This window comes from Trachemys scripta, chromosome 6 (genome assembly GCF_013100865.1).
Source record: "Trachemys scripta elegans isolate TJP31775 chromosome 6, CAS_Tse_1.0, whole genome shotgun sequence".
NCBI classification, from domain to species: Eukaryota; Metazoa; Chordata; order Testudines; family Emydidae; genus Trachemys; species Trachemys scripta.
In genome coordinates this window covers 80,813,061-80,825,765 of record NC_048303.1, presented here as the reverse complement: position 1 = coordinate 80,825,765, position 12,705 = coordinate 80,813,061, and the positions used below count along the sequence as shown (strand labels likewise).

Genomic DNA, 12,705 nt, shown 5'->3' with positions numbered 1-12,705 from the left:
ACTGAACCCCCCCCAAAAAAAACCCTGAGCGCCCCCCCCGCCACCCCAAGATTGGCTGCCCCTTACCAGGTGCCGCCCCAAGCACATGCTTGGTCAGCTGGTGCCTGGAGCCGGCCCTGGCTATGGCTCCAGTGATGCGAAGGTGTGGCGTGTTGGCATAATTGGCTATCTGGGAAATCCCCGAGTGGCATACAGCCAATACAGCAGCTCGACACTGACTCCCTCTCTGCACTCTTCCAGGCTGATACTCTGGAACTGTGTGGAGAGAGGCTGGCCACACCATTTTTACACCTGCTGGGGGCTGAGAAACCCACTCCCTTTCCACTAACTAAGCAATAAGAATCTGCACCTGCAATATAGCTGGATCAAAGTTGGCTTGAGTATGTCTACACACGCTGCAATTACACTTCCTGATTGCAATGTAGACAAGCCTGCATGTCCAGTGCCTAGCACAAGGGAATTGGGGCCTCTAGGGAATGATGCTGACATTTGTGTGTGCTTGTACAATTTTGTTAGTAACAATCACACAGCATTTGAAGAGCATCTACACAGTGGTCCCACACAGGCTGGCATACAGGAAGGATTTGTGCATAGACCAGGGTAGGACATCATGAGATCTGCAATTATGCAGACACAGTGGCTGCAATTCCTGCCCATAGAGTTGTGTGAGGTCTTGATGCAGGGCAAATGTTCCTGGCCCTGGGTTGCAGATGAATTTTTCCCCCAGCACACTTCACCTGAGATGGACACCACTGGCTTATGAAGTGAATTTGCCTTACATGAATAAACTGTACGACCAGCTGTGTTAGTCATTCAGCACCAAGGGATTCTCTAGGCAATGTGCAGAGGTCTCCAAACGTGTGGAATGAAAGAAGTTAAGTTGAACAAAGGACTATAATATGTATGCACGCAATAGTGGAAGTGGGTATTTAAAGAGAATATGTTGCCTCCTAAACCTGTTGGGAGCTGAAAAGAAACTTAAGTCATCTTAAAAATAACATAATGGATAAACTGTCTCCTTAGATACAAGGATGATTTCTGGGCAGGTGAGAAGTAGAGGCAGGATCCACAAAGGGACTTAGGTGTTGCAACCCTCAGCATCGCAGTGCTTAACTTTTAGGTACTGAAAATCACAGGAATAACACTGTGATCCACAAAGCCAAGTTAGGCCCTTGGGCTCCCTATACAATGAATGGGGAAAGATAGAAGCCTAAGAATGGGAACCACAAAAGCCAGTATGCTAGGTAGGAAGTCACCTATGCTAGCCAATGGGAGATGAAGACAACAGGGATGTGTTCTAAACCCTGCTTCTCTCTCAGAGATAGGTGCCTATCTCCACTAGTGATCCACACACAGAAACCAGCCACCTGGAGTCAGGTGGCTTAGGTGTTTACTTGTGGTAATGAGTTAGGTGCCTGCGTTACTCCATACAAAATGGCTGGAAAAGGGGGCAGTGGTGCTCACCTTACTTACAACATGTAGCCCACTGGTTGAGCACTCACCTGGAGATGGGCAATCCAGGTTCAAGTCCCCACTCTGCCAGAAAGAGAGAAAGGATTTGAAAAGAGGTCTCCCACCTTTCAGGTAGGTGCTCTAGCCACCCAGCTACGGATTCTGATGGTGGTGGACTCCCTCAATCTCTCCTGTTGAAGCTGTTCTACTGTGGACAAATAACGAGAGAGTCATTGGAGCAGGGGGATTGGATCCTGGGTCTCCCCTGCTTCCAGGTGGATGCCCTAACCACTGGGCTCTCTCTTTCTCTCTAGCCCAGTGACTATTCAAGTATTTATCCACAGTGGAACAGATATTGGCCTCAGATTAGGCTTTGCATGTGACTTAGACAGCTGAATGCCTGTCTTCCCCTGATTCATGAATCACTCTGGGGCTTACACAGTATAGGCACCTGGGCACCTAAAGGGAGGCAGCAGTGCATATGCCCCAGGGTCGAATACTTGGGCACCTAGGGAACTTTTACAGAAGGAAGTTAGATGATGAGTGAGCTTAGGCACCCACAGGGTTAGGTGGCAGCCAAGCAGGAGTTTCATGAATCACAGTGGTACCGGGCACTGAGACACAGGCACCTAACTCTGGAGTTTAAGCATCTAAGTTGCTTCCTGGATCACACCCTTAGGTTTCTTATACAAAGAAGGAGAAGTTTGGCTCACACTGAGATATTTCTTTAGGGTTTGTTACAGACTGGGTGACTGGAAGACAGACAACCGCTACATTGCAAGAGCGAGAGCATTAGGCTGTGAGAGGACAAGTACCATTTTAATCTTTTTAGGGAAAGAATGAGTCTTCTTATATGTGTGTATAATGTGGAGCATGCTGTGGGTGGTAATTTAAATGATAACAACATTTTCATCAGTGATGTAGAAGTACATATAAAATCACTGCTGATAAACGTTGTGGGTGACACGAAGACTGGGAGAGTGGTAAATAATGAGGACAGGACAGTCATATAGAGTGCTCTGGATCACTTGTTAAACTGGGTCCAATTCAAACAAAATGTCTTTCGGTACAGCCAAATGCAAAGCTATATATCTAGAATCAGGGAATGCAGGTCATACCTACAGAATGGGGGACTGTATCTTGGAAAGACATGATTCAAAAGAGGATTTAAGGGTCACAGTGGACAAACCTGAACATGAGCTCCTAAAGCAATGGTGTGTCAATTGGACATTGTGAGGGGGTGAACCCCATCATGGGTGAGAAAAGATTAAGGACTAGTTAGGCACTTTCACTCCACCTACCAGAGGCTGTTGGAAGCTAGAGGCCTCAGGAAGACTTAGGACAGGACTTGACACCAGAGCTGGGGAAAAGCAGTGAAACCACTGGAATCCAGGGCCCAGAAGATAGGTGGATACTTTGGACTCTGCTTGGACATTTTGTTACCCTAGAAGGGATTTGGCACAATGGAACTTCCCACCACAAGAGTAAAGCTTGTCTGTATGTGAGCTAGAGCCTTCTTCTCAGCCAGAGAGCTGGGTGGTGTGCAAGATGGCCTGAAGGGGACACTGGATATGAAAACTCCTGCTATATTGAGGGGGCACTCTTGAGGTGAGAATGCACCATTACAGATGTATAATAAAAGGAGTAGAGAGGAGGTGATTTTACACCTGTACATGGTGTTGGTGAGACCAATCCTGGAATTCTGTGTCAAATTCTAATGACCACATTTTAAAAAGATTATTGAAAAATTGCAGAGTGCAGAAAAGAGCCACAAAATGATTTGAGAGCTGGAGAAAATGCCTGACAGTGAGAGACTTATAGAGTTCAGTCTGTTTAGTTTATCAAAAAGAAGATTAAGAGGTGACTAAATTACAGTGCATAAGTACCTTCATGGGGAGAAAATGCCCAGCTGTAAAGGGCTCTTTAATCTAGTGGAGAAAGGCAGAACAAGGACCAATGACTGGAAACTGAAGCGAGAGAAATTCAAATTAGAAATTAGGCATATATTTTTAACAATGAGGGTGATTAACAACTGGAACAAACTACCCCGGGAACTCAGAACATAGAGGATTCTCCAACTCCTGATGTCTTCAAATCTAGGCTGGATGCTTTTCTGAAAGATATTCTATAGCCAAGCACAAGTTACTGGACTAACACGGGGGTAAACTGAGTGAAGTTTAGTTACCTGTGATATGCAGGAAGTCTGATTAGATGATCTCATGCTCCCTCTGGCCTTAAACTCTACCTGAGAATCTATTTATTATTAATATATTATACATTATTTTGTAACTTAAACTTAAAGCCTCACTAAGCTTTCTGTAATACAAGCAGATGGGAGCCTATTGTACCTGTCTTTCTAGATTATGATTTCTTCTCTCTCTTTCTATAATTTGCTTTTATTTATGAGAATCAGAACTGGATCATAAATCCCGTTCGTTGGAGGCAATCACTAACAGGTGCCTTGGAGAGAAACCATTGTCTGACCTCAAGGAAGTAGAAGGAGAACTAGGTAACAGCTTGAATACAAGATCAGAGACAAAGAGGGTTATGATCTCCTTCCTCACGACATTCAGCAAAGAGGCTAGGAAGGTCCAGTCCAGGCATGAGGAGCATCCAAATGATCTGAAATATATTAATCCTGGCAAAAAATCTGCTGGACTAACATGTGTGGCTGCTGATTATTGCTGTGCGGATTGTTCCAGTGATCATCCCTAATGTCAACTTTTTATTGTGTTGCATTTACTCTTTCTGGAAAAATCCAATAAAATGAAAATATGAATTTATATTTTTAAATGGAAGGCACTAAATATAGAAAATACCTTACCTCTGCGATTAACAGGGTCCTTAGCTACATATGCAACATAGTCTGTTGTATCCTGTAAAAAATGGAGACATATATCTATATAATGAATTTGCTTTTGCACTGTAACAAAAGAGCAGAGCATATCACATAAGTATTTCCCATGAAGTGATAGTCTGGTGGTGAGGGTGGGACAGATAGCTAACCCACCATTTTACACACAGCAATATGACTGAGTACTTCCTCTGTATGGAATCACTCTGAAGGCCATGTTCACAATATAGTTAACACTATGCCATCAATATCCACGTTTAAGCATGCTAGTCTGTAGCAGGCTTCCAGCATGGTTTCCCTGACCAGTGTGGATAGTTTACTCATGATATAAAACCATGCTACAGACTAACTCTCAGGTAAACCTAACACAAGGATGCAAATAAAATGGGAATAAGGAAAAATAAATTTTTATTTTACATGTCTTCCAGGCTACGTTTTTATGTTTTGTGACTACCTTTAACTGATAAATAAGGCTAGGGAATGCTGGCCAGATAAGCAAAATCCTTTTTAAAAAGCTTTTCCATCTTGCCCTTAAGCACAGCTAATGCTGGCATCTATTCAATTTTAATGTGGACAGGGCCTAACTATGCCCTGTTGAGCACCATATTAATATCCTGTTTGAACACCTGCAGCTCAGACAGCAAGCATGTGCAAAAGCAACTCTTGTTTTATTCCAAAAACATTTACAGGATTGGTTCTGATCCCACTCACTCTGGTTTCACTCCATTGACTTCCAAAGCATTACCCTTAATTTACACCATGCAAGGACCTCTTCCAAAGCCCTCGAAATCAGTTAAAAGACTCACATTGACATCAGTGGCCTTTGGATGAGGCCCCAATTGAGAGAAGAATCAGGGTCTCGTCCAAGACACTCAATATCTAAAAGATTGCCTGAAGCCATGGGCGGTGGATAGCATAGGCAGGGGAAGGCTGTGCCTCCCCAAACAGCCTGGTGTGGCCCCGCCCATGCTCCACCCTGAAACCCCCTCCTGCCTGCTTCCAGTTTCCTTCCTGCTCTTCTGTGGCCAAGAGGCTGGGGCCAATGTGCACAAGGCCTGGGGCTGGGGGCACTGGGGTTGGGGTGCTTCAGCTGTGCTGCTTACATGCCCGGTGTGTTGGGGCTGCTCCGGCCTCACTGCCTGCTTGCTCAGCGCTGGGGCTGGAGCCGGGGACAATCCAGGGTTGGGGGCACTCCGGCCGCACTGTCTGCCTGCCCGGTGCACTGGGACTGTGGACACTCCGGCCCCTCCGCCCACCCACCTGGCCCGCTGGGGCTTGGGGCGCACAGGGGGGGCATCAACCATGGAGGGGGTGCTCCATGCTCCGTTGGGGGAGCAGAAGAGGAGGGGTCGGGCCTCCGGCAGAGGGGGAGGGGCCAGAGGCTAGCCTCTCCCAATGGCACATTCACCCGCCACCCATGCCTGAAGCTCTGGCATGAAGACCATAGTTGACAACTATGGCACAATGGAACTTCCCACCACAAAAGTAAAGCTTGTCTGTATGGGAGATAGAGTCTTCTTGAGAGCCAGTCTAAGGGCAGGTCTTCACTACCCGCCGGATCAGCGGGTAGTGATCGATCTATCGGGGATCAATTTATCGCGTCTCGTCTAGATGTGGATAAATCGATCCCTGAATGCGCTCTCCAGTGACTCCGGAACTCCAGCTCGCGAGAGGCAGAAGCGGAGTCGATGGGGGAGCAGCAACGGTCAACTCGCCGCCGTCCTCACAGCCAAGTAAATCGACCTAAGATACGCTGACTTCAGCTACACTATTTGCATAGCTAAAGTTGCGTATCTTACTTCAACACCCCCATTAGTGTAGACCAGGTCTGAGACTGTGGAACAAAATCCCACAGGAGTAAAGATATCACAGACTTCAACACCTTCCGCTCCAAATGCAAGTCACACTTCTTCAACTTCGCCTACCAAAACAAAACATTATATTGCATACACAGTTCTCCTGGGGAGAGGATGAGAGCAAGAACAAACCACATGTGGCAGATGTTAGTCCCTGTGACAGATATGGCAATTTCCTACAATATCCTTGAAAAAAACCTTAATGGGTTAAGTTTAAGTATCTTTTGAGTCCACTGTATTAAATGCAAAGGTTATGTATTATCGTGGGCCGGGATTGTATGTAACCTCTCTAAGGGGTAGATATGCCGTGAACCTTGGGGAAGTGTTATGAACTTCAAAGAACTGTACTGAACAATGTGTAAGAATGGGCTTTTGGGGACAAACATTGTCAAGTGATTTACCCGAGGAATCTCTAAGGGGAGATGAATGCAAATTCCCTACCTCCAGTTATACAAAAACCCAGTCTTTTGAAGTTCCACCCTGAGGAGAGGGCCATTATCTGCAGATTACCTGTTCTTGGAGTCTCAAGATCAAAGGCCCAAGCTACATACAGGAAAGACTAACCTGTTCGTGGGGGTGGTAGTTCTGAGCTAAGGCTGTTATGAATTTGTGACCACAGAAAAGCTCCATTGTGGGGTTCGAAGCATTGACTCTTAATGGAGCCAGGAGGAGTTGGGAGGGGTGAACTCTGATAAACTTATTAGAATGTGTGTACGTTCTTTTGTTGTTTTAATGTTTTCTCTGTAATGCTTTCATCTTAAGAATAAATGTGCTTGCTTAGAAAGAGTTGTGTAGTAACTTGTGACTGCTGGTAATTACAGCTGTTCATAACCTCTGGAGAGAAAGCAAAGTGCAGACACTGGCCTGTTTAGGCAGTCTGGCTTGCTGAGAATATCACAGTGTAGACAGGGAACAGTGCAGCCTGCAATAATCACTGTCAGGAGGGAGAGAGATGTGGGTCTCTTCCCAAGAGAGGTGATGGTTGAGGAGCTGGGAGTTTAGAGTGGGTGCCCTCAAGGGACCACTGTGAGGGAATACTGGTGCAATTGCCCTGAACTGTAACACTCACATCACTTAATGCACTACTGCAATGCACTCAGATACCACAGTAAAAGAAGGTGTATAGAACAGAACAGAATAGCCCTGTCTCTCTGTTCATGCATCTCTAATACTCCCAGTGACCTGATGTATGGGGAATGACTTTGGTGGGAGTGGTGGTGGATTTCACCCCTGAAGAGGAAAGAAAACAATCAATACATTTATATTGGGATATATGCTAGGCTGGTTTGGTATGTTTGGTGTATCAAGCAGTAATTAAGTTTAGCTGTGAGAGACAGGAACCACATGAGCAAGCTCTTTCTTTTATTTAAAGTTCTCCCAACTAGGAGCCTACTGTGACAAGCCTGCTGAATGTCAATGGAAGCTCACACCTACTCTCCTCTCCCCCAGGATGAGATCATCATGCAGTGGTCTTGTTGTGTGAATGCTACTTTACAGTTTCACCAGCTCTTGTTGGCTCCTGTACTTGGTACGATTTGATTTCTCACTGACTCAGTGGCATGACTTTCATCTCACTAAAACATTTGATAGACCTTGTTTATTTCAATTCAAATCTCTTACTGCTGTGCTGGTAGTGCTGTTACCTGGTAAATCACTCTGCCAATGGGTGGGGGTGTTTCTAGGACTTAGCATGTGAGATGGCAGATGGGATGGCAAAGAACTTTCCTATGGAGGCAGGCAACTGTACTAATCACTCCTCTGCCTGCTGCAGGAATTGTTCATTTCCAGTATCTATTGCAAGCTGTGGTATTTCAGAGGTGCTGTTGATCAATTTTTACTCCCTGAATTATTATTTTACAATGGCCCAAATTTATCCCTGCTGTATCCCCATTGAGTTTAGCAGAGTTACATCATGGATGAATTTGAACCCATTTAGCATATTGATAACAGTCAGTTTGCAAACATGTCAAGGATATTTTGTCCTGAAGAGCTGGTGCAGTTAACTCATCTTGCAGTTGAGGAGGGAGAGTTATTTCATAGAGAGGGCTATATGTGCCATGTAAGCGGACCTGTCCCTGACAACAGGGACTCGGTTGATCAATCTAGAGCAGGGATCGGCAACCTCTTGCACGTGGCTCGCCAGGGTAAGCACCCTGGCGGGCCAGGCCGGTTTGTTTACCTGCTGCATCGGCAGGTCTGGCCTATCGCAGCTCCCACTGGCCGCGGTTCGCCGTCCCAGGCCAATGAGGGTGGCGGGAAGCCACGGCCAGCACATCCCTCAGCCCACGCCACTTCCCGAAGCCCCCATTGGCCTGGGACGGCGAACTGCGGCCAGTGGGAGCCGCAATCAGCCGAACCTGCCGATGCGGCAGGTAAACAAACCGGCCTGGCCCGCCTGGGTGCTTACCCTGGTGAGCCGCGTGCCAAAGGTTGCTGACCCCTGATCTAGAGTAAAGGCTTTCAAGACTCAGGAGGGACTTTTACTGTTTTGAGATTTTCTCAATTCTTCATAGATAGGACATATTCTGAAGCGTATTTAGTATGAAATTGGGAGGATAGCTCAAACAAATATGTAGATAAGTAAAAAGCCCAGATCTGCCCTCTGAATTGAATGCGAGTTGCACGGAGGCATATGAGAGGAAAACTAAACATGGCAAGTGTAGAAATGCAGAACTGGGCTTCTCCTAAAAGCCACATCCTTTCCTCAAACATATGAGTGGAATAGACATATCTGAGGACAGTATTTGGCTCTCCGTTTTCATAAGATAGAGTTGAGGAAAAAGAAAGGAAAGAAAAATTACCTGGGGCTACGAGGCTAGGAATACAGCCACATCCTCAGTCCTTTACTGCAGGAAGGGCAAAATGGATAACAATCAAGATGAAAAGTAAAAGGATATCCATGTGAAAATACTGTGCTTACTTTGAAAACTACAGGGCCCTACTTACAGGATTTATAAGATTTATATGAAATGTTCCTGGCCCTTTGACACTTTTCCTGACACTCATTCATAGAGGAGGATTTGTGACTGCCTGTCAGTGGTTTCCCTCAAAAAGAGCTTGATGGCAACAGTCCAGAAGAGCTTACAAAATAAGAAACAGAAGCTATCATGCTTATATTTTCCTTTGAGTAAGACATGAGACAAATCCTGGCATAAGGTCCTCCTATAGCAATACGTATGGAAGAAAATTACTAAAGAAATGCTTACCGGATCACCTCCAGAGGCAAAGGAAATAGACTGCATATGATGATTTGCTATGATCTGTTTGGATCAGAAAAAAAACAAAAGTATGAGTCAGTAGATTCTCTTTTGCAGATTACCTCTTTGTTGTTGTTGTTGGTTTTTTTTGTTTGTTTGTTTTTGTTTTTTTGTGAGAGTGAAGTAAAAACCGAAAACAAGATCAAAATAAATTCTTGCCTTTCATCTATGAGGAGTTAGTCACAGAGAACATGCAGCTGATGTAAACAAGCTTAAGAATATTAGATATCCTTACTTCAGGTTTTCCTTAAGTTGAAGGACAATGAAATTTTAGAATAGCAATGAATGAACATAAAAATGTGCCCAGCATTCAAGTAAATTATATAGTCCTGCCATACAGTATCTTATCTGAAAATACAGTTTCCTGAAGATATTTTGGAGAAACTTTAATCTGTTGAAGTGAGTTTTTGTCACAGGTAGCGATGAATGTAGCAAAAGGGTACACTTCACCCAAAATACAGAGCTTCCATATCCTGCATGGCTATAGAGGGCAAATGTTAGGGGCTTCCATAACCTCCTGTGGATTTGAACATTGTGGACACCAGATAGGCTCTCTGGCTCAATGGGTTAACTGTCAGAGCAGTGGAAAGGGAGTCGGGGTCATAGAGAGAGTCATTCCCTGAACTGACTAATTTTCCTTTCCCCTTTTTTCCCTGCAGCTGAAAGACCATGCCTAGCAGTACCTCCTCTTGAGAAAAAGGCTGTCTCTTGGAGTTCCTTCGCTGAGTCAGAAAGGGTCAGAGAATAAGGTGAAGTGCTTCCTCCATGTAACGCATGCTGCCTTCATAATACTTCCAGCCCCATCTGCTCACCCAACTATAACCTTTAAATAGATCTTTCATTATTTTTATTCTCAGTGGAGAAACCCTCCCTTTATCCCCAAGGGAGGGTTTCTCTCCCCACTATCACTCAAAGACCTGCATCATGGTGGTCTTTGTACCAGGAGGTCTGAACAGTAATTCACTCCGTGTCTCAATGTCACTCTTAACTAACATGGTCAACTCAATGGAGCAACTCAACTGGTCCCTTACCTCCCTACTCCAAATTAAGAATGCTGTTTTTCCATTCTCTCCAGTCCAAAGCTGATCCACGAACAAGAGACTACTAACAAGAATCAAGCCTGTCTTTCTTGGATAGCAACATAAAGAACTAATCAGAAAGCCACTTGGCCAACCTTGCTTTCAGTATTCTGAAAGGTATGCCACAGAAAGCAGACCACATTTTTATACATTCCAGGAATGCTCTCTGGGGTAATCCAACACTCCTAGTATAAACCAGAAATGAAGGAGCCCTCCACCAGAGTGCTGGTTTGTCAAAGACCCCTTTATTTCCCAGTCCTGCACATCATAGCTTGTGTAATGAATATAGATACACATGATATCAGTCATCTCTTCTATTTCCAGTTAATGAAACTATATTGTGGAGAGAAGCCAAAACATTTGGAGTTGACCCTCAGCTGGTGTGAATCAGCATAGCTCCATTGACATCCCCAAATCTCTGCTGCTTTACACAGAGCTGAGGCTCTCGCCCTTTATTTAAAATGACTTCTTATTTTTAAAATGCCTTCCGTTTTTTATATGTTTTGCAGATGGGCCATACTAAGGGAAAGCTCCTTGTGCCAGTAGTGAAAGCTGGGGGCAACTGCCCTTATAAAAAGTACTATCCGATTCTTTAATAATGGTCCAAAACACTACAACATGCCATAGTGCTGCTACTACAGTGCTTGAGCTAGTACTGTAGTAGAAGACTACAGCAGCTTATCTATAAGATGGTGGAGAAAAGACAAATAAAAAGTAAGAAACCTTTCAGGTGTGTGTGTGGGTTTGTAGTTTATTTTTTATCTTGCGACACAGCAGGTTTTTTTCCTGGCTGTATCTAGGCACATCTAGGTACGTAGCTCACAGCAAATAGCACAGCAGTGATTATGCAACACTATCAGCTTTCTCTATATACATAGCGAGCAAGATTTTTTTCTCATCTCATACATCATTCACAACCAACTGCAGTGATTCCCCAAAGTTAGTATATACCTTCAGCACAAAGGAGAAGAATAAAGGGGTTGGTTGACACAGGCTTCCTTCTTCTGAAAGGCAGACATTTCACTGAAGTGCAAAACCCCCAAAGCAGGATTTTTAACATCACCTTATGAATAGAATGCTTTCTAACACAATATATAGAAAAAGAAAAGAAAAAACACTGGGGATAGGCATTCATCTCTGTAGATTGGTCAGAACCAAAATACCTCCACACAAACACAGCCAAAGTTTGGAACTGGACCATTTTTTGCCAGAAAATGCCATTTCACATTGTAAAGTGGACCTTTTGAGAGGTAATGACAGAATTACTGTGAAAACATTATTTTCACCAATCTATGTTAAATGTGTAAACAAACCAATCTATTGCACTTTACATTTTCATTCCTTTTTTATTTGATAAAGAAATAACACTTTAAGCACAGGAGAATTTTATCAAGTAGCAAACATTTCACGATATGCTCTTCATCAATGGACTTAGGGATTTTTATACACAAACCTGTTTTGAATCAGGAGTCATTAGATTTAAGCTGGTGGTGGATATATTCAGAGTTATGTTCATTCCTGCAAACTGAAGATTGCTCTTTCCCAAGACGCTAGAGAGAACTTTGCTTGGTGGCTGTGAAGTAAAGTAATACATTTTAGTTGCTTCGCGAGGACAACTCACTGTAATGGATTGCTAAACTGTATTATACTATTCAGCCACGTGGGGACACTGTGTAACAAACCCCATTTAAACTAACCTCAGCCGTTCCTGGCAGTTCATTAAAGGATCTTATGGAAGGCTCATATCTGGTGTGCCTCTGAGAAGGGAGCTCTGTAGCCAGTCTATACCCAGTACAGTAGCCTGACTTGCTAATAGCAGCCCTCCAACCTCCCCTGTACAAGGTGTACATGGTACACTTCATGCAGGCTCAGCTGACATCTTAAGAGCTGCTATTCAAGAATGACAACTTTTACTCTACTCTAGTGATCACTTCATTTGGGCAGTTATTTTTCTCTGTAGGTCATTCCTCATAACACAATTAACAAAATGGTTAAAGCATAAGTGTGGAATCCATAGCATCAAACCATAGATTGCAAAGCATTATTACTGTGCAATAGTCAGTGGGGATCAAACCCTGGACTTAGAACACCAAAGCACATAGTCTTAATATTTGAGATGAAGGAATAACTTTGTTAGCTACAAGTAAGTAGCAAAGTCTTATTCTCATTAGAGATAGAAGGAGATATAACTGCATACACTTCACATA

General features: G+C 44.1%; 1 protein-coding gene across 1 annotated transcript in view; it reads right to left on the bottom strand.

Annotated features, from left to right (window-relative positions):
• Positions 1-12,705, bottom strand: part of SHC3 (SHC adaptor protein 3) — a 77,565-nt gene that overhangs the window by 21,278 nt on the left and 43,582 nt on the right. Inside the window, exons 4-6 of the mRNA XM_034774602.1 lie at positions 11,952-12,071; positions 9,369-9,422; positions 4,277-4,328 (exon numbers count right to left, since the gene is read on the bottom strand). Coding sequence (XP_034630493.1) covers positions 4,277-4,328; positions 9,369-9,422; positions 11,952-12,071 — 226 coding nt within the window. The remainder of the gene's footprint in view (positions 1-4,276; positions 4,329-9,368; positions 9,423-11,951; positions 12,072-12,705) is intronic.